The following is a 25148-nucleotide window of genomic DNA, read 5'->3' as shown; positions in this document are numbered from 1 at the left end:
AAAAATAAATGATTTTCAAATATTTGGCATTCTAAATGTCCTTATTCATTCGTGGAAACTCTCCCCATGCACTAGACCCTGTACAGACATCTGTGAAGGAACAGCATCTGCCTTGAGCTCACTCCAGACTGGACAAAGAGGTAACTGCACAGAGGTTAGGGAAAGTGCCACAAAAGGGATTGTTTGTAGTTTTTCAGCCTGTTCTTTTCTTCTGTTAATAATTGAAGAACTTAAACAGCTCTTAGTACTTATTTTAACAGCACTTCAGTTTACCTTTAAAAAAAAGAAAAACTCTTGGCTGCATTGTGTTGGCTGACATTGACTCCATAAATGTTTCAGTAAGCAAAACATGTTAATGCCATTCCCTGGGCTCACAGAATTTAGCATTTATTTACAGTGATCAAGTCTTTTAAATATTTATTACATTGGAACAACATTGCTTTTTATACCAGGTCAAGCCCTTTTCAGCCTCTAGAGGACTGCATTGAGCCAAAGGTTTAGGGCACAACTGGGGAGTAGAGGGAATGGGGAAGAGAGAAGGAAAAGAGCTTATACCAAGCAACATTGATCTTTCTCAAAGCTATAGGACATACACTGTTAGGGATGCTGCAGGTGGTTTAGACCTATTACATGATGCTATATTTTTCTCTCAGGAAGACAATTATGAGAAGGTCTAGTTGCTGTCTCATCAATTCAGGCAGTTCTTGGAAGAATGTCCTTATCTCTAAGCATGTGTCTGCACCTAAAGCAATGGGATTACCTACATACCCCATTGTGTACTTACAAGCTTTCTTGGATTTCAACCAACGCTCAGCAAGATGGCACGAAAAAAAAGCATGCACTGGCCCCAGCTGCTAAAACGCACTTGGCATTGTTACGCTGTGGAACATATCCAAGGAAACTAATGGTAGGCTGGTCTCAGAAAAAAACATTTGGACCTTTCCAAGCACAGCTCTATCTCACATTTTCACGTGTCTTCAATTCCAGATCAAACTTGATTTGCTGGACAGGGTGGTTTCCTGATCTAATCACATTAGTAGTCTAGATCTTCAGAGAAAGTGTATCCTGAGTCTGCTCCTTTGGTTTTGCAAGGCTATGTTTTGCCTACACCATGGCATTGCCTGAACCAGAAGTATGAGCAGGCACAATCTCATACAAATGGCATTCTGGGAATGAGCAAGAATAAAAGGGAAAGGAAAAAACTTTCACCTCCATCCGTATCTCCCCCACCTGTCGATACATACACACACACACAGTGTTTTTCATACTTAAGCCAGTACCAAGGGTATGAGAGGTAATTTTTTTTTTTCTGTTAATATAGTTCAGAAGAAAACTACTGCTTTCTGCAAGCAAGGAGGAAGGAGGGGAGGATTTGTGACTCAGCAGAGTGCCTGAGTCAGATCACTTCTGGGAATCACTCTTAAGTGGCAGAGTTTATGCACCATCCCCAGCCACAAGCTAGGCCTACCCACAAATCACAGTTATTTCTGATGATACACTCACGGACTGTCACTACAGTTATCTCTATTTCCAAAGCACAAACAATAGAACCAGTAATATTCCCCAAAGTGGATGTTTTATCATTTAATAAACATAGGCATTGGCTAAGAAAATTGAAAAACATTAAATATTCATAAATATTAAAGGTTTTATACCAATTTTAAAGGAAGCCTGGAAAACGACAGACATTTTTATCACAAAACGGTCCACAGTCATGTCAAGATATCTTCGATAAGTACATTTGCAATAATCTGTGATGGAAAACATTGAGGACTTCCTTCACCAGTGTTGCAAAGGAAACTCACATAGCACAGTTCAGTTAAGGACAGCTGTACAGTAACAATTCAGGGAGGTAGTCCTTTACCATCTTGCTGGAGTCTCAAAATATTAATGGCAGGTTGCCAGATAAAGCAAATTCTGTGGGTGTAGTGCAGCATTCTTGGGGCTGCAGATGTCATTTCTATTTTGAGAATAATAGAGAAGGTCTTGGAATAGGAAAGAAAGACACAACACAGGATAGAAAACTAGCTGAAGTAAAAAAGGAAGAAAAACTAGGAAAGACACTTTTCAAGCTGAACAGTGACTACTTTGGAGTAGGTAACGCGATTTAAACATATACAAATATACTATTCAAAACCATGCGCTGGAATGAATAGAAAAAGAAAGTTTTGGCATCTGCTCCTAGTGTTCTCACTCCTCTATTTTCAAACTATGTTTTCATTGACTTGTCAAACTGAAATACACGCTCATACACAAAAGGAGATTCATACAAATGGGCGTGTCTATGTGAACACAATAGTTTTATATTTGTCAAGTCTTGCAGTACCACCCTTGCCTCATCCTTTGAGGCAAGAAAGGAACAGCGGAACAAAAACAAAAGCCACAACAAGCCCCAGCTCTTCCTTCTGGATCCTTTTCTCTTGGGAAACAAATAATCTTCAGCATCCTCTGCTTGTCAGAATGACCTTAGCCAAACAATACAGCTTGCTCTCAGCATGGTGGCCACACAGCCCCAGCTTTTGGCTGCCTGAGGAGGATGGTTGGATAAATGCACGCACTGCCTTAGGCTTTTTGCTCCTCTGCTGCAAGAAACCTCTACTACCACTCATAGAAGCATCCCTCTCCTCCCCTAAGGTGCTTTAACATTTTTTAATAGGTTTTGTTCAAAATATGTAAACATTCACTTTACTGTAAAGTTGCTTACTGATCAGAATATCTTGCTTATCTTTCCAGTCTCAATACATTAGGTAGCTCCTACAAGCTCAGCTTTATTCTCCAGCCAGTTCAGCTGAGGATGAGGTCCAGGCAAGATCTAGAGACTTTCAATGTGGGGAAAAAAAAACCAAACAAAAAAACGCCCAAAAACTGTTCCTCCCATACAGCTACTTGTATATAGAGAAGGAGCATGGAGAGAAAAGCAACAACTAACTGCCTACTGAAAATTGCACGTTACAGAAAAAAAGATCATTTTGATCAGAAACACAAATGAAGTTCAGTAAGTCAACTTTGAGGCTGTGTCCTGTATAGTAGTTTTATCCTGGGAGGGGCGGGGGGGGGGGCGGGGGCGGGGAGGATGAGATCAAGTATTCACTGCCAGACAGGAATTCCTAAAGATGGGCTGAAAGTAAGGTAGGCAAAGGGCTCGCAGAAGCCCTATCAATTCCTAGGCCAGCAAGGATGAGCTGTCACCCTTTCCCAGGAAATAGCTTTCATTTCCTGCTGACAGGATGATCATGGACTCTCTGAGAAGATAATTCTTGAACTCAATGCAAAGGTTCTACTATACCTCATCACTGTGAAGGATCACAAATAGGAAGAACTTTTATTCGCCCCTCTGCCTGCAGAGCTGTGCAAAACCAAAGACAGCCTGGCCAGGAGACAACACCAGTTCTCAGTGAAACGATCCATCACACTTGCACTTTTAAAAATTTCTTCTTGCTCAAGCACGGCTGTGACAGAGAACAGTCTTTCAAGCTCCAGTACAGGGGCAAATTTTGGTCTAGTCATGTACCACTGGATTCAGTTAGAAAACTTGTGTAGGAACGTGTCAAAACGCGGTACTGCTGTTATTCTGGTCAAGCACGCATAACACACCCCCAAACCAACTGTTAAGTAACCTCTGAACTCAGGTACTGATGATCAAGACTTTTGCTTCAGAATGCCAAATGCTGTTTGTACACAGCTCTGAGGAATGACTGCACACATGACTATGTCCTAAGGAGGCAGCTTTTGAAACAAGGCACTATGGACACCTGTAACTGCTAAGGCACCCTTGTAACAGAAATGGGCTGAAAGCACTTGGGTCTCAATTGTGAGTGTACTGGCATTTAAGTGGAGGACTAATGACTGTTCGGTTACAAATGCCTTTGTAAAGTTGCCAAAATCTCAGGGTCATGAACAGCATTATTTTTAACTGTTTATTCTCACAGTTCCCCACATCAGTGGACATTAGCCTCTTCTGTTCATTGCTAAATAATCCTGTCTTACAAACAATAAAGAGTCTTTTAGTTGACTGAGCTCCTTCTCTTGATGCTCTAACTTATAATTTGTGAACAGGTTTAGAAAAGGCAAAAGCTATCAAGGTAACAATTGTTAACAGGGATCTTGCGAATGTAAAAGTGTATCCAGGATGATAATATTACAGTCTTACAGTACTTGGAGAAAAATATATTGATGACAAAACCTGATTTTCTTGAGGATTAAATGCTCCAAACTCATCATAACTGCATACCATGAACTACACCAAGTTTTACTTTCTCATGATAGAAAAAGTGCAACAAAATAAACCCTAAAACTTTCTCTTCAGATGGCTATCTACATAGAAGTGCAGCATAATACACAACAACCCCTGAAGAAGAAAACTCACTCCATCTCTTAAATTTGGCTACTGCTTAATGGGCATAGTTAGGACTAAGCTCTGGAGAAACACAGCACGACATTTTCAAAATTGCTGTCATATGGTGCTTTCAGGAGCATTTTCAGAACCTAAAAATATAATGTTACCTGATCAGGTAATGAAAGAATTTATGCAAACCATATGATGTGTGATGCATGCTGTGTTACTGTCTTGATGCATGCATGGGTTTTGTTTTCTCTTTTTAAATGACTAAAAATGCTGTTAACGAAAATGCATGGCACAATGCCAAAAGTCCTTGAAAAGACATGGCCAGACAAACCCAAACAACTTCGCCTCTTACTTTTAAGAAGAGACTTTGGATTTAGGGACTCATCTATTCAGTGGTAATCAGTCCCATCTCAGAATACCTAAGACTCCAGCTTTTTTTTCTTTTCTGCGCTGGTAAGACTGTTGCTGTTGATTTTTATGAATCTGATTAGACTTAAAACTCTGCTTACAGGCATCAAGTAATAAAACAGCTTTAGGGGAAAAAATGCCTTCTGATATAATAAACAAAACCTCCTTTAGCTCACTAGGTAGCTCCAGTATGTTTGGACAGAAAAATTAATGGTTGTAGTTTTCACAATGATGTATTTGTCAGATAGAAGAATGGTTCTTTATTGATATTTACTTTCTTTGTAACTTTCTTTACAACTTGCACAATTCAAATGATTTTTGTACAGACTGTGTATGCATTGCTGAAATGCATTGGAACTAAACATTTATTTATTTTGAATTACTTTTTACATATAACAAGCTGTCAGGAGGGAATCATAAGGCTTTCCTGCTGCAAACTGAACAGCTAAATTAAATTCTTTACAGATAAAGAAATCTACAAATAAAAATCTGAGTAGAATTTGGGTCCCTCCCAAAGTAAAGATTTCAAATGAAATAATCTCAAACACTGAAATGTGAAAAGCAAAAGATGGGCTAAAGCTTGAGTTTAAGTTTTCACCTATATTGTGAGAGCAAGGGTGAGACTCAACCCTAAATTCTTTCATTGGATGCTGCTTATACTAAACAACAGAACTGTTTGATTTATAACAGGCCTTTGTAAAGCTTGTGTGCATGGATACATCGACATAGTAATTTGAGTTCTGACCAAGATGTCAAATCTCGTTAAAAGGAACTTCATCTTTTGGTCACTTCCAATATATATTAAAAACCAATGCACAGCAACAACCTATGAGACAATGTCAATTGTAGAAATGTCCTGAACAACAAGGAACAGCAGTTACTGCAGAAAAAACATGAGAGACATGAAAGCCAGGCTGCTAGTTTAATGGCTTAACAGTAACATAAAAGAAGACAAACCAACAGATTATACTTCTGAGACATATAGCATTTACTATGTCCTAGTTCTCACAACAGTTGTGTAGTACTGCCTTCAAAAAGGGGAGCCTTCTGCAGGAATGATATCTGATTGAAAGATGAGACTCAAAGAAAATTTAGAGAAAAGGTTTTGTAAACCGATAATGAAATCAAATTTCTATAGATCTTTCCACCCCTAAAGAAAACAAAGTTTAGTAAGAGTTATGAAAAAAGCGACAAAAATAGATTTTAAATAATTTCTTCTATTTCTTTTATTCCATGAGCTACTTTATGTCAAAAATGCTTCTGATGTAAAAATGTTGAGCAGCTTCAGCATTACTGCAATTGGGGGGAAAAAAAAAAAAAAAAAAAGAAGATATTTGCAGAGGGCCAGCAGATGTTTTCTGAATTGTGATTGATGTGGTAGGGCAAACCGAAAGAAGATAATCTAAAATTGAAAAAATAAAAGGCATAGCTATTCAGACAACTCAGAAAAAATAGTTGCAGCAAAGGGCAAAACACATATGGGATAGGTTATTGTTACATGTGTTAAACGGGAATTGGATTTGCTTCTGGGAAAAAGGGAGATTAAGAAAGATGTCTGATCTGCTTCCCTTTTCCCTGGCAGAAAGAAAACTTAGATAAAATGTTAAAAGATGGGGCAGGTTAGGTGGGCTGTAGTTTGCCTTTGGTTAATACTTCCCTCATGATTGTAACAAAAAATTATTTGTCCGATCAGTGAACATCTTGAGGACAGAAAAGTTTATTAGTTTTTCATACTAGGCCAATATTCTCATGTTCTCAACTAGCACAGTAATATAAAACAGATGCAACTCAGAAGGGCAGTAGCTGATTTTGGAGAAGCTAGATTAAAGAGAAGAGGGAAGGTCTCAAATAAATTTATGTAGTCACTGAAATTTTTAAATATATTTCCTCAGATTTGCCTCCTCTCAGTTCAGTGTGGTTTAGTTTTTTCCTCCTATAGCACTTGTATGAGATGCAATATCATTACAAATTCAGATAATCATTGAAAAAAACTATTTATTTGGAGACTAAACACAAGATTTAAAATGTATTCACTAGTTGAGAGAACTATCTGACTGGTCTGCTGCTCTGTGCTTTGCTGATATCTTGATAACGCTTTGTGAAAATCGCAACAATGACCACAGGCATCTAAAAATACTTTTGGAAGGTCAGGACAAACAGAATTAATTCAAATAATGCCAAAGTCACAGAGCATCCATGTACCACCTTGTGTCCTGACCAAAACACTCTTCTGTGAACTCTTTTGTGTCCCACTTCTGAGACAAATGCTACCCAGCATGTGTTAGTCACCTCTTCAAGAGAGGATGAGAAAGCTTAAAAACTTCAAAAGTCTGAAAAGTTCAGTAACAAATTGATATAGATGTACATTCACTTTAGTGAAAGTGAACAAAGGAATTCAAATAGTTCCTTACAAGATCTTAAATTAATAAGCAACACAAAATTTAGCCAATTGGAATCAAAGTATGAAATAACATTTGATATAAGTTTGGGATAACATCAGATGCAGTAGAGATGTCATCTGGGAGACAATGTAAGAAGAAAATAGAGTAGATCACACCCTTACTATTTTGATCTGGAACAGCAATATCTTCCCTCGCTCATCATGGAGACAGCAACAGCCAGCAATTACAAGTGAGCAACTGGGAACCCAGCATACTCCTGCTGATACCAGTTAGCTACAAATCTGTATGCGCACTTCTGCTCCTTTATGGTCTAGACAAAAGCGTATCTAAACCACAACGCAAACTGTTCTTAGGAGACAGCAGATGGCATTCTTAGATTTTTCAGATGCTCTCGGACAAGCATCCTGATGGCATGGGCTCGCTCTCTGAGCTGTGCCCTACGCCCATTCTGTATGAGAACTCTGGGCATTACACAGAATGAAATAAGGGTGCTATAAAGTCTGATCCATCCAGAGCACTTCTGAAAAACCTTTCACTAAGGTAAGCTAGGATTTTTTTTTACTATCTCCACGTCTACTCTTTGATATCAGTGTGGGCTTTATTTTCTTCATTTGGAAGGGACTGCCTACACTCTGTGGCCCCACATTATGGTATTGGGACTCTTTGTTTTATTCTGTTGTGAAGGCATGTTGGATAATCATGCCAGCATGCACAGTAATTGGTAGGATAAAGGCTGACACAATTATTTGGTATATTCGTAGTTAGTGCTATTTTTAAAAGAGCTACATAGTGAAGATCAAATAATAAATATTTCCCTGTTTTTATTGGCGTTCCTTAAATATGAGAAAAATCTTTATTGCAACAAGAAGTCTGTCCCTCTATGAGTAATCTTCTTTACTAAGACAACCTCCTTTTTGCTACACCAAGTTAACCTCTTCTGCCATAAATTACATCATTCTGCAGGTTCTACCACTCAAGGAAACATGCTTTAGGTCCTGATTGTGAAAGCCCTACTCACAGGAATGATCTTGACCTATGGGAGATGCTACACCGGAATCAAATTACTCCCTTGAGTAACAGTGACCTAAGTAAATAAAGGACTTGCAAGCATGTGCAGTTTTAAGTTAACTATGAATAAATAAGCTTAATGAGGACATTTGGTTCAGACTGTTCTCTCTTTTTTTTCTCTACTCCCTTCCCAGTTGTAATGAAAGCAAAACAAATTGGCCACTTGAGAGTAAAAACAGCTAGGCAATGACATGAGAAAGGTGGTGCAACTTGTCCTCACACGGTGCTGTATGTGCTGGAGAGATGGTACAGATGGTTGAGAAGTCTTGTTCAAGAACGAAGGAGAACGTAAGAAATCTGCTTGAGATAACATTTCCTACAGCTTTTAGAGCCCAAGAGAAAAGAAAGGAACTGGACTTGGCAAAAGTTGATATTATTAAATGTAACAACAAGTTTAAGGCAGAATTAAGATCTGGAAGTCAGATTTTGCCTAGATATATTTGCAGCAATTCCCTGTTGTCAATGACCGTTATCACATAGGTTTGGTGGCAGTAAACTGTCAAGTATGTTGTCTCCTCCAGCTTACTCTACTCTTTTGTACCTACACACAAACCTTTCACACTTCAGAAGTTTTGATCAGGCCACTTCTCCTGTCTCCTCACTTTGAAGGTAAGCCAGGATTCTCCACCAGTATGCTGTTCATACCATAACCTCACATGCATCAGGAGGGTAAATTCAGGTCCCTAGCTCCACCAGTGACAGGGTATAAATGCCAACCATGTGGCAAAACAGAGGACTGTCAACCATACTTTGCCAGAAGCATACACATTTTGAAAAAAAAAGTTGTCTTCCTGACTGCCAGTTTCTATTTGCTTTAAACTTAAGACTTAATATGTGCTATTCAATACACAGAAACAGGCAATGGCTCACATTGCTTTGCCATATTCCAGAAATCCATGATTCTCAAAAGAGATGCCATTTCGGATTTCTTGAATTATCTGTGTTGATTACCTCAATTACATTACTTCCTCAACTATATAAAGTGGCGTTAATTTTCTTGGACTGTGCAGAAAACAATGATAAATTACAGTTGAAAATTTTGATTGTGCACTAAAAAAAAAAAAATCCCAAATGCAAGCCAAATAACTGCATTGAGTGTGTTTATTTCAATGACTGCAAAATGGAATCATTGCAATAGATCGAGCTGCCTTGTCTCAGTGGCTGGGAAGGGCATCACAAGCCCAAGCAGGAGTGCAATCACAGGCCAGACCATTAGGTGCCAGGGATAGAATAAGGTGAATGTCACTGCTGCACACTGAGATACAGAAAGAACTAACAACACGTAGAGTTGCTCTAGGTCCCGTCCTCACTCTCCAGTAAAATGGTTTGGCACACCCAAGTTGACATAATGCTACAAATGACAATACTGAATTTCCCCTGTGAGAGGGCATCTGAGGGTAGTTAATCACCATTCCATTCTCCCTGCTTTATACATGACAGGCAGAATGTAAGGTTTCAGGAGCAGTGTGCCTGCAGCAGGAATTGGGCTCTCTGCATGGTGTTTGATACTTATTTACCGCCTTCTCCGCTCCATTACACTTGAGTTCAATTTAGCTTCTAGACAAATTCAGCCTTACAAAGATTATACAAAAGAAAAAATGTTATGTCTAACCCCTCCTGTTCAGGTACACTACCTCCAAATCAGGTGTAGCTGAAGAGTAAGTCTTCAGTATAGTACCAGTTTCTAGCTCACAGCACTAAAAGGCCTTCTAATAGGCAAGAAGCATCAAAACTCCATTTTTTTTTAATAAATAATTCAGGAGCAAATTCAGAGTCCTGGAATTAAACATGAGATAGAGGATTTGCTTAGTTTTACATTAGGAGGATTTCCATGGGAAGTTTGACATGTCCCTACTGTCCTAAACTCTGATAGTTACTCTATATTTTGCCATAAAAGCCCCTTCATATTTCTCTTTCAGTGGGGGTTATCTCTGAATTATGAGATCAGACAGAATTCCCCTGTGATTTGAAATTGTTACATTAGATGATATTCCTTAAAAAGGGGAAGAAAAAAAAAGAAATATTGCCAGTCTTAGAGTTAAGAACAATCTTCACTGGAAAATGTAGACTATAGCCTAAACATCTTGTAAGCATTTGTAAGCCTTTTTCTCTTACTTCTCCCCAAAACTGATTGTAATTTAGTATGCACAGTGTACTTAGGTGGTGTTCCACACAGACAAAATCTAGATGGAAAGAAATCCAATCCAATCACCCCTGGGTTTTCCTTGCTTCACCTACCTGCAACAATAGAGCAAGTTAACAACAAACCCAGACTTTGCCAATCCAGCATCTCCCAAATGAGCAAAACTTTCGTCATGAATTACTCTTCCCACAGAGCCCTCAGGGGCTTTTTTACTTCTCATCTTCATTACTTTACGTGCTGAATACAGCATCATATACACACTCCTAAATGGCTCAGATCTATCAGGATATTGCAAGTAAAGATGGGATACTATCCTAAATACTACAAAGTTCAAAGAAACAATCTGATTAATGCCAGAGTTTTGGATTAGGATGGAAGATGACTGTGGTAATGAGAAAACACTGCAATGAATATGAGGTAGAGAACATTGCTGGGACTGAGAAAGCATTGCAAATTTTAATAGAGAAGAGCATTTCCTAGCAAATGAAGACTAATTGAAATGAGACAGATCGAAATCTAAAAGCACCTAAATTTTTTGTTCACCTTGTCTGAAGGAGCCCAATTTTCACAACAACTCAGAGCAATCACAGATTTCAATAGTAGCATCATTCTGAAAAACTAGTTGCTCTAGTTAGTTATTTAAATACATGTAAAGGTAGTCACCTCTCGGCACTCATGCATTAAAATTCTGGTCTTATTTCATTTTAATTAAAAAATATACTCAGGCAGTTGCACGCTGTTACTTCACTGACAGAAAGACATTGCACAGTCATGAGGAGGGTCTGACTTTGGTTCTTTTGCTCATACCCTCTGTTTCCCAGTTATGTGATTGTTGTATCTCCAGTAGACCATGTAAGTACCAGTGCTAGAGACCTACCTACAGAATGTATGGGATGGTATAATTGAGCAGCACGAGTAGAAGTGATAGAAATGGAATTTAATAAACTAAATGGACGTGACTTAGCATGCGTGGGAATAACTGATTGCCTTTTCTAATAGTCAGGAGGTATTTTCTTTTTTAATTGGATCATGCTTCTTTTCTGAACTGGATGCTTCTATTAGCTCTCCTCAAGCACAAAATGTTTAAAAAAATTTTAAAATATTTAATAATGTAAAATGGAGATAGAAGAGTAATCAACAGAAAATGCCTGACAGAAAAGGGCTGACTTGATTCTGCCCCTAAAAAGCTTTGCAATGCTTCACTCCTGCCAAAGGAAATACTGGGTAACAGTTTCCAAGACAACTAAAGTGATTTTGGTTTGGTATACATGTTGATTTTGCACTTGCCTACTTATGTCCATCAAGGGAATTGTTTTCCTTCTCTCTCCTTTCTCAAACCAATATATTGATCTTAATGCCACATTAAGATGGGTGCTCTAGTCCACATATGAAGTTGGTTTTTTTTTTGTTTTGGGGTTTTTTTTTTTGGTTTTTTGGGGTTTTTTTTTTTTGTTTGTTTTTTTTAATTTTTTTTTTTACAAGGAGACTGCTTTGGTACACCAGCAGTAAATTTATTTCAGCAACTGAAATAAAGAATGCACTACAAGAATTATGTTAGTATGACAGTAACTGAATAGTCACACTGTGAAGTCTGGTCTGTTTATCAATGATATAAAGTGCTTATGTCTAATTTTTAAAAGTGACTTACCACTAACCTAAATCATCCACATGCTTTTGAAAATATTCACCGTTAATTTACAAGTTAATGCCAGGCTAAACAGACTGGGAATGGATAATTTTTCCAGAAGCAGTATGGCTTTTTAAAAAGTTAGAAATAATAATAATAATAAGAGTTTGCTTAATTATCCCTTTTAAATTTTGTTTTGGTCATAAAGCAACTGTCAGCACTAGGATGAGAGCCGTGGGAAGTATCTAACCCACTGCTCTGCCATGCACCTCACACAGTCACAACAAAAACTGTACTTCTTACTCCAAAAAAAAGTTTTCAAGAAAGGAACTCAAACTATCTTTTAAAAAAAACAAAACAAAACAAAACCCAACCAAACAAACAAACTCTGATCAATGCTTATTGCACTGCTTGGAAATGTATAAATACTTAACATAAATTTTTGAAGGTGTAAGGTGAACACACAGACATTAAAATCAGTGCCTTTTAGGGCTTCTCCCACGATGCTACAACTGTTTTTGTGACATGGGTAAAAAATACCCATCTCATCTTTTAAACAAAATGTCAATCTCCTTCCTTACAACAAGTTGTCTTCTGAGCGTCCATATAACCTCAAAGAATAAAAACATAATCTGTTCTTTTAAATATGAAATATTTATGTGCTCATGACAGTCATCCAGATGTAGTCTTCAGGCTTTGTTGAATTCATGACCTCAAACTCTTTTGGTTTTAGGATGCATTGAAGTAAGTTGAGGGCTGGGACACTTCAGTCCTACCAAAGACTATCAAACGTATCTTTGCTTGTCTGCCTGTGGGTGAACCAACTTTGCTTGTGGATGAATCACTTCCAGCACTGAACAGTCCCCGAATTCTTCACTACACAGTCGAGACATTTTTCGGCAAGAGGCAGCCAAGTCCCAGGAATTAAGCATGTATGGGACTTAAGAGAAAAGGGATTCGCAGCTCTGGGACTGATTTCTTCTATCCATCTATCTGAAGCTTTCAGATACTCACGTTCACCCAGGTGTCTAGCACTGGTAGCCTATATGAGATGTATAGAATTAGAAGCCACTTCTGAAAGTGTTAAACCTTGAACTTTCACTTCAGTCTCTCCATCTTCAAAATGCAGACAACTCCCCCCCGACTAGACTTTAGAGGGCAATTCATGTGTTTTTCCCCTACTTCTGATCATACTTACATGGAAACTCTTAATATTCTGAAACAGATCTTTAAATGCTCAAATCTGAATACAAAAGATGTCCCTCTTAAATTGGATTATTTCACAAGGATTGAGCTAGAGACAAAAAAAAAAATCCACATAATTCCTTTTGACCAAGAAAAAATTATTCCTGCTGCAAGCCAATCTTTCCACCTCAATCTATTTCCCAACCACAATCCTGAGGAGTTTAAGATTTGCATGCAAAAATTCATCACGTGCTTCATAAATTTGGTTTATAACAATCATTTTGTTTTACACTTTTTTCTTTTTTTACCCGAACAGTGGTAGCCAGATCTGGACCTCAAGCCAAGCAGCAGATGTTGGGCTTTCCATGGAGAAGGCAGTTGTCCACGACCCAGAAGATCCCCTCTTACTAATGAGATGCTGCTTCCATACGCTTACAGAGTCTGCTAAGTGAGAAGAATCTGCAGCGCATGTTACATTCACGTAATTTTAGGACAAATCTGTGTAGGTCATCTCCTCACAGTGGAAAAGTCTACTACATTTTGGAAGGGAAAGGAAGCAAAAGGCGTTTTTTTATGGATGGCAAAACACAGCAAATGCAATTTTGGTAACTCACCCACTGCTGTTTATAATGTCTCAGGGACAGAACTTAAATGAGACCCAGAGATTTGACTTCTAAACCTCTGCACTAATTTATTATGTAATAATGTAATCCTGTAACATACTATTCATGGTTGGCTTAGGCAATCTTATCTAAAAGGCCTCATGAGAAAAGTTACGCTCTAATACATATGGATGTGATAACATCCATCTAGGCTAATCAACAGGCATTTGTACAATTCAAAAATGCACAGTGAAGATTGAGGCTGTGCTAGCTATAGATCTCAGCAGGCTTTCTAAAAGCCACACCAGCCCCAACCAAAACTATAGGAGACGTGCCCCAGCCCTCTGATCGTTTTTGTGGCCCTCCTCTGGATCCTCTCCAACAGATCCATGTCTTTCTTGTGCTGAGGGCTATGTCAGAACAACTCTCAGAATGTGTCCCAGCTTAAGCAGCACCTCACCAAGAACGCTCCAGTTCATAGATGTTTACATTCAAGTACCTTCCCCATATCACACAACGGGCAAGCAACTAGAAAGTGTCGAAAGACTTAGATCAGAAAAGGACTAGGAAAGAACAACAAAATCTTAATTTAGAGCCAGGAATTAAGTGGGTGCCAGTGCAGACCACAGACAGAATATGCTTCATGACACAACTCTGGCCAAAAGCAGAGCTGAGTTCTGCGTGGAATGAGGTATTGCATGGTAGATAACTGTCTGTATGAGTGAACCACTGCAGTAATCCCAAATAGAGGTGGCATGAATCAGAGGGGAAGGTCCTGAATTGCCTAACAGACAGACTTTTCAATATTTTCTACTCACTCACTGATGCCCGAAGTAACCCCAAAGTTGGGCACAAGCTGAGGCTTTGCAGACAGGTTACCAAGCATGCTTTTTTGTGACACCAAATAGTAGTGTCTCAGTATTTCTTGCTTTTATCAGTGCTTCACAGCTCCTCCCACAAAGATTCTCATCTTTAATTTAAAAAGTTTCTACCCTTTACGGTTGTGGAGAAAAGCCTGTCAACGTGGCTCTAATATGATCTAGTGGGTCAGAAAACAAGCCAAAGAAAAAGAACCTCACACTTTTTTCCCCCTAACAAATAAATCATTATTTTTAAGCTATCTCACAGAGTTTATGGTAACTTGACCCAAGGTTTTTGAATGACTAAGGTTAGAAGTACTTTAAGATACCAAACTAGCAAGTTCCCCAAATAAAATAAACAAAGCTCTCTCCACAGCTATTATGGAGAAGATTAACTCCTTTCCTGCTAACTATATCTCTCATTGCTATAAACATGGAAAGCAATGACAGTTTTCAACTAACCCTCTCTCCAAAAGGCCAATAGGTCCCATCTGTAGCAAACTCTCAAGTCAAATAATACAATCCTCCCACACTGTGATGTCCATATTCCATCTCCACAACAGAATTACCAGACGTCCAGTTACTCATACCTTTATTGTAAATAAGAAAATGGATATTACAGCTATCCAAAGCTGCTTGAGGACTTTCTCAGAGGCATTACAAATAATTTAAGCAAATAAGACTAACAGAGAACGTGACTGTGTCATTACCCTATGTCCTGTTGGCTTTAAATTGTTCCCAGCGCTCTTGATCAGAACACCACGTGCAAAGAAGAAAAGGCTATTTTAATGAAAAAGCTCCTCTCCCTCCAAAATAAATGCAAATGACCAAAGAGCATTTCCATCAAGCTCAAGTATTTATAATACCAACAATGCACTGTGACTTCACAGTTATTTAAAGGATCTTTTGCTGGAAACAATAAAAATCTTGGATCACCCACTTTCATTGTTTACAAAGGTTGCATGATCAGCTTGACATACCATGAAACTTCCATTCCCCTTCTCCTCTGGTTTGGTCCTCCTTTGATTAATACCACGTTTATAATGAATCTATATTAAGTTGAAAAAAGGTCTCTCCTCCACACCAAAAATAATCTGCGTCACGCTCCATCTTCAAAATTGTTACAGAAATTACTCCTGCCCATGCCACACCACAGACACACATAAAAGAAAAACAATGGTGTTACTTACTAGGAACTCCAGACACCAGCCGTAACGGACGTAATACTCGGAAAGCCCGCAGAGCTTTAACATCGAATCCGGCACCTTTTCCTCCTATTGAATTCCCCCCATCTGCTTTGGTTGCTTGTTCTAAAATTGCACTAAAAAGCCTGCAAAAAGAAAGAGGAAACAATCTGTAGGCAGACAGCAAGGCTTGGGCTAAACAGGAACAGAGATCATCATCATCATATACCCAAACTATCTCACAGCCCTGTGAAGAGTGTCACGTATCTCACTCGACATTCACATATGGTGGAGGAGAGACAGACTCTTCCCATATGCAATAGCCTAACGGTGAGTCTATACCATTTGCAAAACGCTTGTTTCTGGAGCAGACATAAACATGACATGCTCCTCCTTCAGCCAAATGTCTCCTTGCAGCCAGCTATAGACTGCCCCAGCGACCAGCCTGCCTGGTGGCACGTGGAGGTGTGCTCCCTGCCCTGCGCGCTGGGGCGAGCCAGGTGCTTCAAAATGGCCATTCTGGCAACGTCTCGTGCTGAATTTAAAGGGTCACCAACAGCAGATCACATGGGTCAGATTTTGAAGGCAGTCTCCAGGCTGTCCTTACCAGACAGTCTGGACACACTCAGTGAGAGCTGAGTGGAAAGGCAAGAAAGCACAAATTTCAGGTTTTGCCATTTCTGCTGCCAATATTTTGCTATCTTTATTATCCAACAGTCCACCCTGGAGAAAAAAATCATCATCCATACTTAATCCAATTATTAATTGTCTGTCACTCATTTTACAAGGAATTAAGATTCACCATGGTCACTTGCAGGTAGAACTTGGTGTAAAACTTGGGGACACTTCAAGGTGCAAATTTTTAGATAAGGGAGTATGCTCAGATTATGTGCTTGTGTATCCATTTGTAAATCCCCCGATGCATTGGCTAGGGAAAGCACAAAACTGTAGGAGTCTTATTATTAGAATGTTTTATTCTACCAGTCTTAATGTTTTATCTTGGCTAGTAGGAGTAGCTGCTTTGAGGAGAAGATGTCTCAATCAGAACACATTTGGAAAGTCAGAGCAAGACAGAAAAGACAATGTTTTTCTGTGAAAGAGCTGAAGGCTCACCCTATGTGTTAATAAGAACTTGATTTAATAAATTAGCTTTCAGGAAGCAGCTTCCATTTTTCTGGTAAGACATTAGTACCTTTGGGGGAGGATGGATTCCTCATGAATTTGCCAACGACATTGCTTTCAGCCTTAAAGTCATCAGCTTGAACCCAGCCAAATTCAGTAGAGGTTAAAAGCTGTTCCAGTCTAAAAGGATGTTTGGCACTCCGTAGAAAAAGCTTTCCTGCGAGTGGCAGAGACCCTATGGCCCATGGAGGTACCAGAGGCAACTTTAAAGAAGCTGCCTGGGATGCCAGAAACAGCCTAACTAGAGTGGCCTGGATTCAGAACTGACCGATTTCTCTCTCAGACTTCGCAGTCTGCAGTGCCTCGGTCAGGAACTCATCTATACGCCCTGACTGGCGTATTCCACAGAGATCCCCCGAACTGCATATCAAGCAGAGAATGAGTTGCCTGATTGCTTTACAAGGAGCTCCAGTCCCCGCAGTCTGCAGTTAAAACTTACTGATAGGGCCACAAACATAGGGAGCTTGCCCTGGACAGAAAAAGGAGAATGCATTTACTGAAACATCTAAGCCAACACGTTTCCCCAGCACTAAATCCACACAAAAACATTGATTAGGGGAGCACAAATGAGAAATTAGTTTCTTAAGCAGGTTTTTTTTTTGTTGTTTTTTTTTTAAATTTCATATAAAGAGTCTTATAAAACTTGTCAGCTGTGACTGAGGAACTCCTAACTGGATCTATTCAAAGCCTCAACTTCAAGCACGGCAGAAAGATTTAAGAACTAGGTAACAAGCGTGGGAAAAACTGTGTGTGGGGAGGTTGGATGCTGAGTTCGTAGGTGTTGCAGACTGAGAAGCAGGATGCAAAGAAGACAAAAACAGAGCCTAAGAGAAATATTGCATTGACTATAGATACCACAAAGAGAGATAAACAAGGGCTGATGCAAAGAACATGAATTATTGGAATGTATGTATTTCTTGAGCTGTGTACACAAATTATACAGTTGCAATTTTCTGCTGGTCTTCATAATAGAAACACTGTAGGTCAAATTTGGCCTAATGTATTACTAGTAAGCTAGTGATTAAGCTCTAGAAATGTGCTCTATTTCTTATTCAAATGTTTCTATCTTCCTTGTCAACAGAATTCCCATACTAGATGATGAGTGACATACCTATACAACAGTCCCAGTCTCCTGGGATCCTCTGGAGGAAAAAGAATTCACTGCAAAAGGTTTCTTGCACTGTTTTTCAGCTCTCTTGCAGTGCTGAAGACAAGAAATCTCTAGGAACTCTGAGTCAGCAATTGTGCAAAACTGAGGGTCCATCCTCCTGGTCTCCATCATCATTGGCCCCATTGTTTACCAAACAGCAGCTCCTGGCAGCTGGTACCAAGGGCTTTTCTCGTGCCACTCACGCAATGAGCAAACCACGGCCTGCTCTAGAATTCTGCACCCTAAGAAAAGCTATACATGTCCTAAATAAATTCAAGAGGAGAAGAAACACAACCAGCAGGACAGGTCACTCCTAAACCAGCCTTCCTAGATTAATGCAGCTTCACTGCAGGCCAGCTGACCCTGTATGCGTGCTTCAGCATTGACATACTAAACGTGCCATCTTGAGCTACCCACAGTCATCTGCCTACTGTACTTCAGGAATAATTTGCAGTAATTCCTGCTGCTCCTCATTTAAAAGCCTACATTTAAACTTGAATTGCATTACTCCTGCTAATCCTGCTTTAATGCATTTACTCCATGCTTAATATCTCCCTCTGTACTAATCCTGTTTTTTACTAACGCAATACAACTTTATATTTCTCTCATTTATTTCACTCTCTCTCTGTTTTGTATTAGAATCTAGACTGTGCCAAATCTGGCCTACTGGATCTCTACTCCCCTCTTCAAATTTATAGTACATCTTGCCAATCCTACTTCATTGTCTCTATCACCTCCTGAGTTAGGGCATGGGCAGACGTCTATGACTCAGAGGCTACAACTGCCACATGCTTTTTTGGCTGTAACCCATTCTGACCCAGAGGAAGGGGGGTGGGGGGAGAATCCCGTTCGGAAGAGGTAGAAGAAAGATAAGGTTTCTGATGGTCCCTTCCATTATCCTCTATTAATAATAACAAAAAAAATCCTGCAACCCATATACAAATTTTAATTTCTATGAGCACTATAGACTCTTTTGAGTTTTTCAGCTAATTGTTTTCCAGTCCTAAAAGAAATGAATAGACTTTAAGCTACTGATATAAAACAGGAGGCCAAAATCCTTCTACTCTGGATTTACATGGGAAAATCTGCTCTTTGATGAAAACCCCCGGAAGAAGATTACAGTAGGTATGGTGGAGTGAGGTGTGGTTCTTTCCTTCTCTTATCAGTAGGTGAGTTAGCCGAAATGCACACTCCAAGCATGGTGTGAGAGAACACTGCTGACAGAGAAACCAAAGTCTGAATGGCATAAAAACACAAGATGGGTAATCTCTTGAGGCCACTGAAAATCTCCACATTTTAAAAACAAGAAGAATATGGAAATCAATCTTACTTTTTCCAGCTAGCTATTTTCCACCAGCCTATATTCATGCCCTATTTTCATTTGGATATAGTAGTTTTCACTGATGAAGCACAAATAACAGCATCTTAATTTCTGAATTTCACTCATGACTTGACTACACTTAAACTAAATTCATTTGATACACATGAACTATAAAGCAGAAGATAAATTTCTATCACATATATGCATGTATGGACACACTCTACTTTTTTTTTTAATATTTACTTGTGAAGTATGAAGCTAGCATCACTGGTTTTCTTATATTTCTCGGTTTCCTTTTTGACATCTGAAATACCAAAAAGGTTTTTATTTTGCTATATTACCCCAACAATGGCATGACAAGGCTCTAACCTGCTCTACAGCTCTCATCGCTTTCTCTGCAGGGAGAGCATACTGATTTTTATAGCATAAAAAAAGAACCTGTGAAGGGTCTCCAGAATATAAAGAGAAAACAGAGGGCTTGGTATTCCTAAGGACAAAAATCAGCAGAAAAACACAGGTGAAAGAATCCTCATAGGTATAAAGAAATAGTAAAGTACAATGATTTTTTTTCACAATGTTTTACGGTCCAATTGTGATTTGTGACTGTGAAAGTGTTGGGATCTGCCCTTTAGAAACTTGCCACAGGTCTTCAGAAAGATATACACTGTGACCACATTTTCCAGTCTGCTCTGAATTTCGGATCCTTTCCAAACACCTTCACCACTTACCTTCCCAACTAAGACTGCCTTTCAAATTATGACATCTTTTTTTTTTTTTTTCTGGCAGAAGCTATGGGTCCTTGGAGAATGGCTGTGCTTGGCAGACAAACCACAGCATTGCCAGGAAAGACAGATATACTTCTAGCACAATATTGTCAAGTTAGTCTTCTCTCAAGAAATTTTCTCCAACAGCCTAATACTAAAGGACATCACAGTTATATCTGAAAGTTTTAATGTTTTCCAAAAGAGGAACAGTAAAACTGAAGGAGGCAGGAAACAATTTGACTAATCGATAGTGTTTGTGGGTTGTGCCTCATTAGGCAGCTTAGGGGTGTGATCTCTACTCTTAACTAATAATGTTCTTATCCACAGAGCCTCTGAGTGATACCCACACACAGACATTTTTCTTCAAAACAGCATTTAATGGTCGCTGCTTTTGCGGGGTCATAGGCTATTTAAAGATAAGCTAGAATAAAGCTCTAAAAGACTTAGCTGATGAATAAGCAAGATCTCCCACAGTGGAAGAACGATGAGCTGTTACAGGCTTACAGTTCTAAAGTGCGTCGTTTCTCCAAGAAATGTAGCATTTGTGTTCAGCCCTCTGCTGCTGCTGCATATTCCTGTGGCCTTGTTAGAACCACTGACTCTAAGATTCTTTTGGATACCAGGGGATCTGTCTTCAGAAGGCAGGTGAAAGAAGGGAGGTACATTTTTACTAAAAAAATTTATAAAAACTGAGACTTCCCTCTAGAATTTATGCTTGCTCCTACACATGTTAATTTTCCTCTATCAACTTGTATCTTTTAACATAAAGGAAGCCAGTTGTGCTGTATTATCTCTTCAAGATATATGTGGTAACTAGTGTATACTACGTGGATTTAGAGACAAAGCATTCAAAACCTGTCTTTTTTTCACTCCTTTAACTTCCAACAGCACTTGAAGAAATACTTCCCACCTAGTCTTTCTATTTTTTTGTAGCAAGGACAATCATCATTGAAAATGAAGATGATTCCTAAGGCAGAACAAGCGCAAATGGCAATTACCAGAGTTGTTTTGGGACTTGATGCTTCCAGTATGAGTCCCACACCATCCTTTGCCCCACATACCAAATAAATCCCTCTTCCTAGAGCTATAACTGTGTCCACATTACTCAGCTTCCTCCAATAGCTCCATCAATAGACAGAAAAAGGCACCGTAAGGACCAGTACCTGCATTCTTCCTTCTCTCTCTCTCTCTCTTTAAAATCTATTTTAAAAACTTTTCCATGGGACTTCCTCCCTGACAAAATATTCAGTCATGCTGAAACTTAAACATAATGTCATCGAGGGGTTTCAGACAGCCCCTAGGAAAAGAAGATAGGTAGAGCAGGAACAGATGGTATCACCATATAGATATGCAGAGGGGTTGTGGAGAGAAAAAGCAGTGCACCAGCCTGGGCTGTGGTACTGTACAAGTGAGTTTAAACAGATAAACATCAAAGGAACCCATCTGGCCTTGAAGTGGAATCTGTCACTTGAGATTGTTACTATTAACAGAGACCTTGGGGTGCTGGCCATATTTATTATACTCATGTAATCCCTCCCCAATTACATTTTTTTGTTCCCCATCTAGTGACTGAGAGCTGCTGGAGGCAAGAGCAGATAGAAGAGCTGAGAGCTGCAGCTTCTTTCAGTGGCAAGGGAATTAATTTCAGTCTGAATATCATCTTGCTGATTAACTGTCCTAGTAGGAAAATTGAAAAAGACTGCACCTAAACTAGATATAATGCTGCTCTGTGATTTCTGAAGCCCTGCTCCTTCACATCCCAATGGAAGAAGAAACGGTAATATGTCCTTTCTTTAAAAAGTCTCTTTCTCATAAAAACGAAAAGGAAATAATCACATTCACAGGACTTTTGTTCTCCAATCTATCTTCAACTTAAGAAGCAACTCCTAAGCAGATGAGATGTCTTCCTAAGCAGGAAAGAAATGGACCTGTTGGAGAGAGTCCAGAGGAGGGCCATGAAGGTGATCAGAGGGCTGGAGCACCTCTCCTAATAGGATAGGCAGAGAGAACTGAGGCTGTTCAGCCTGGAGAAGAGAAAGCTCCAGGGAGACTCTGAGCAACCTGATCTGGTTGGAGATGTCCCTGCTCCTTGCAGGGGGATTGGACTAGATGACCTTTAAAGGTCCCTTCCAACCCTAACTATGAGATATCTGAGGGCATTCAAAGTGAACCAGCTACAGAATTGAACATCAATGCCAGGGGAGTGTTTGGGCATTTGCCAATTTCCGCTTAATAATTTGCTATGGGATCCTCCGGCTGTGGGTAGGAATGAAGGAAATAGACAATTAGGCACTGCCATAAGCAGAAGTGTTATGCTTGTGTGGAGGCAAAGAGATGTTGGGATGAAGAACAGGCTCCAGCCTGTCCTCCCTCTCCCCTCACTGGGAATTCTCCTTCCACTCACTTTTCACCATGATGATGGAAAGCAGAGGGACTGGGTAGCACACAGTATGCTGATGCAATTTTTTGGGGCCACCACAAAAATGGTCAAGAAGCTAGATGGACTTTGTTTGGGGGCAGAAATTATGAGGGTGCTGATGACTGAGAGAGTCCCTTTTGACGTTTTCCCTGGGAGCTGATGCAAGATTTCCTTGGTAAAGAGGTGAAAAGACTGCAAGTTTTTGTGGGCGATGAAACTCTTTAACAATGGAGTGGTGGGAGGACGGGACAAATTACTCAAGTGAAGAAATACTTGTTCTCTATCTTCAGGAGTAGTTTATCCTTCACCTCTTCCCTTCAACAATCACAATTCAAACCCCTTGCTTATCTCTTACCCTCAGGTAGAAAAAACAGAAGGTGTTTTATTTTGCTTTTATTCAAATAAATTAAATGCCAAGCTTGAAAAATACAGAGAGGAATAACAGGATTAGAAAGGTTGCAGCTCAAAGTGGTAATTTGATCCACAATAGTAAAATTAGTCTTTGAAAAGGTTAAAACATTAAAAAGGTCAAAATCAAAAATGTTGAAATCACCAGCAAAGTATGCAATTGAACTGAAGAACTTATTTTTGTTTGTAAGTACAAAAATATGGAATTTAAATTTTTCATCCATCTTTGAGAATGAGAAAAATCAGTAAAAGTTCACAAGATGGCAGAATTTATTTGTCATCATTCTCTAATCTTAATTAAAGGATCCCACTGAGATGTTCTTTTAAAATATTCATACAGATTTACAAAGGGATTTTCTTCCAGTTAAGCATATTCAGGCTTTGTCCAATAGCTTTGCACTGCTTCCTCTTTCGATCCCTGTTCCCAAAAAGTAGTTTAACTTCCATGTCTTGCAAACCATTAAAAGCCTTGGAAAAGGCTAAGTAGCAAGGGATACCAGACAGAAAGCGTGCATCAGTTGAGTGTCAATTCTTAATATTTATCTCAAGGTAAATCATTGCTACATAGTGAATGAACCAAGCATTAATCAAGTTGTACCTGCAGAAGATCAGTAAGTTAACTGTATTCTTAGATTACACAGTAATACTGGGTAAAACACATGGAATCTGTAGGACGGCTAACACAAGAGGGACAAATGGTGGTGGTAGGAGAAATATGATGGACAGCAACTTCTAACATCACCCGTAAGTAATGTACCAAGCAGTCACCCACCCTCATGGTCCCAAAGTTTCCCAGTGTCCCTGTGTGTGCAGTGTGTTCAAAGACAAAATGTTCGTACTCACCCTACTACCACAATTATAAAATCTAGTAAATTCCAGCCATTGCGGAGGTAAGCGTTGGGGTGAAAGAGAAGTCCATATGCTATTACTTTTAAAAATGCTTCCACTGTAAAAATTATGAGAAAGAGATATTCCACTCGTTCCTGGAGAAGACAAGAGAACAAGAGAGATAATGGTTAGCATGAGTGACAAACCATGGATAAAGATGTTTTCTTCTGTCACAATCCACCCATGCAGCCTCCAACTCACTGACTCGCCACTTGGGTGCATCTACCATGCATGGCTTGTCTGACAGGACAGCGGCAGTAAATTTTGATTAGGCTCTGAAATTTGCTGCCCTTGCCTTGGAAGGGATTGTCCACTGCACAGGCCTGTGCAAAGGAGAGGAGGAAAGGGACAATAGGTATATTCTAGCACCCAGTTCTCGAGGAATTACATTGCCAAATATTGTCAGCCATCAGAATGAACTGCATTCAGTCCTTTTCCCCCCTCTAGAGAGGAAACATTGCTGGATACAATGCTCTGGAGAGAGACGGGGAGAAATAAGGAGGGGGCCCACCTGAGACTGACGCATGTGTCAAACTGTGCTTTCTTTGGGATTCCCTTTTCTGTTTCTGGGGAAAAGGTAGGCTGAATATTGATGAAAAATGATTTGCAGATCAGGCTGACTAATGCTAGAGGCTTTTAGTCATTCCATCACAAATGTACACGTCCCTGTGAAACACAAGCTGCAATTAAGTGTATCCAAAGTCACTTTCAGTGACGGTACAGTCTGACTCAGGACAAGTAAGCAAGCTTTTGGATCAGTACACAGGCTCACTGTCTCTCATCTCTGGGCTTTTAGTCCCAGTGTAGAATAAGAATAGTAGTGCTGCAGAAATGGTAGGGACCTCCACCTAAGTAGGAGGGAAACAGCAGCATCAGCTAGTCACTACAAAAGTGCTGCATGGCAAGCTGAGTGGGAAATAAGTATGCGAAAACCAGATGATAGCAAAGGAAGACTAGGTCCTCACAAAGTTAAACTACGAAGTTATTAAAAGTTCACATTAAAGAAATAAAAATCTGAAGTAAATACAAATTAAATCATCCTGGGCATTCCTAGTCATATCTTACAGGGTATCCAGCAAGACAATCAGGCAAGTCACTACTTCATTTTTCTTTTCAGCCCCAAGCTGCAATTGCCATGTTCCTCTGCCCAGCTGAATGCATATATGACACTTCTGTATGATACAAAGTGCGC

At 39.5% G+C, this 25148-nt stretch overlaps 1 protein-coding gene across 1 annotated transcript in view; it reads right to left on the bottom strand.

Moving 5' to 3' along the window:
• Positions 1 to 25148, bottom strand: part of CACNA1C (calcium voltage-gated channel subunit alpha1 C) — a 446904-nt gene that overhangs the window by 181523 nt on the left and 240233 nt on the right. The window contains exons 4-5 of the mRNA XM_086755747.1: positions 23912 to 24051; positions 15831 to 15970 (exon numbers count right to left, since the gene is read on the bottom strand). Coding sequence (XP_086611873.1) covers positions 15831 to 15970; positions 23912 to 24051 — 280 coding nt within the window. The remainder of the gene's footprint in view (positions 1 to 15830; positions 15971 to 23911; positions 24052 to 25148) is intronic.

The sequence above is a fragment of the Chlamydotis macqueenii genome, chromosome 1 (assembly GCF_036417535.1).
Source record: "Chlamydotis macqueenii isolate bChlMac1 chromosome 1, bChlMac1.mat, whole genome shotgun sequence".
NCBI classification, from domain to species: Eukaryota; Metazoa; Chordata; class Aves; order Otidiformes; family Otididae; genus Chlamydotis; species Chlamydotis macqueenii.
This window is presented reverse-complemented; position numbering and strand designations above follow the sequence as displayed.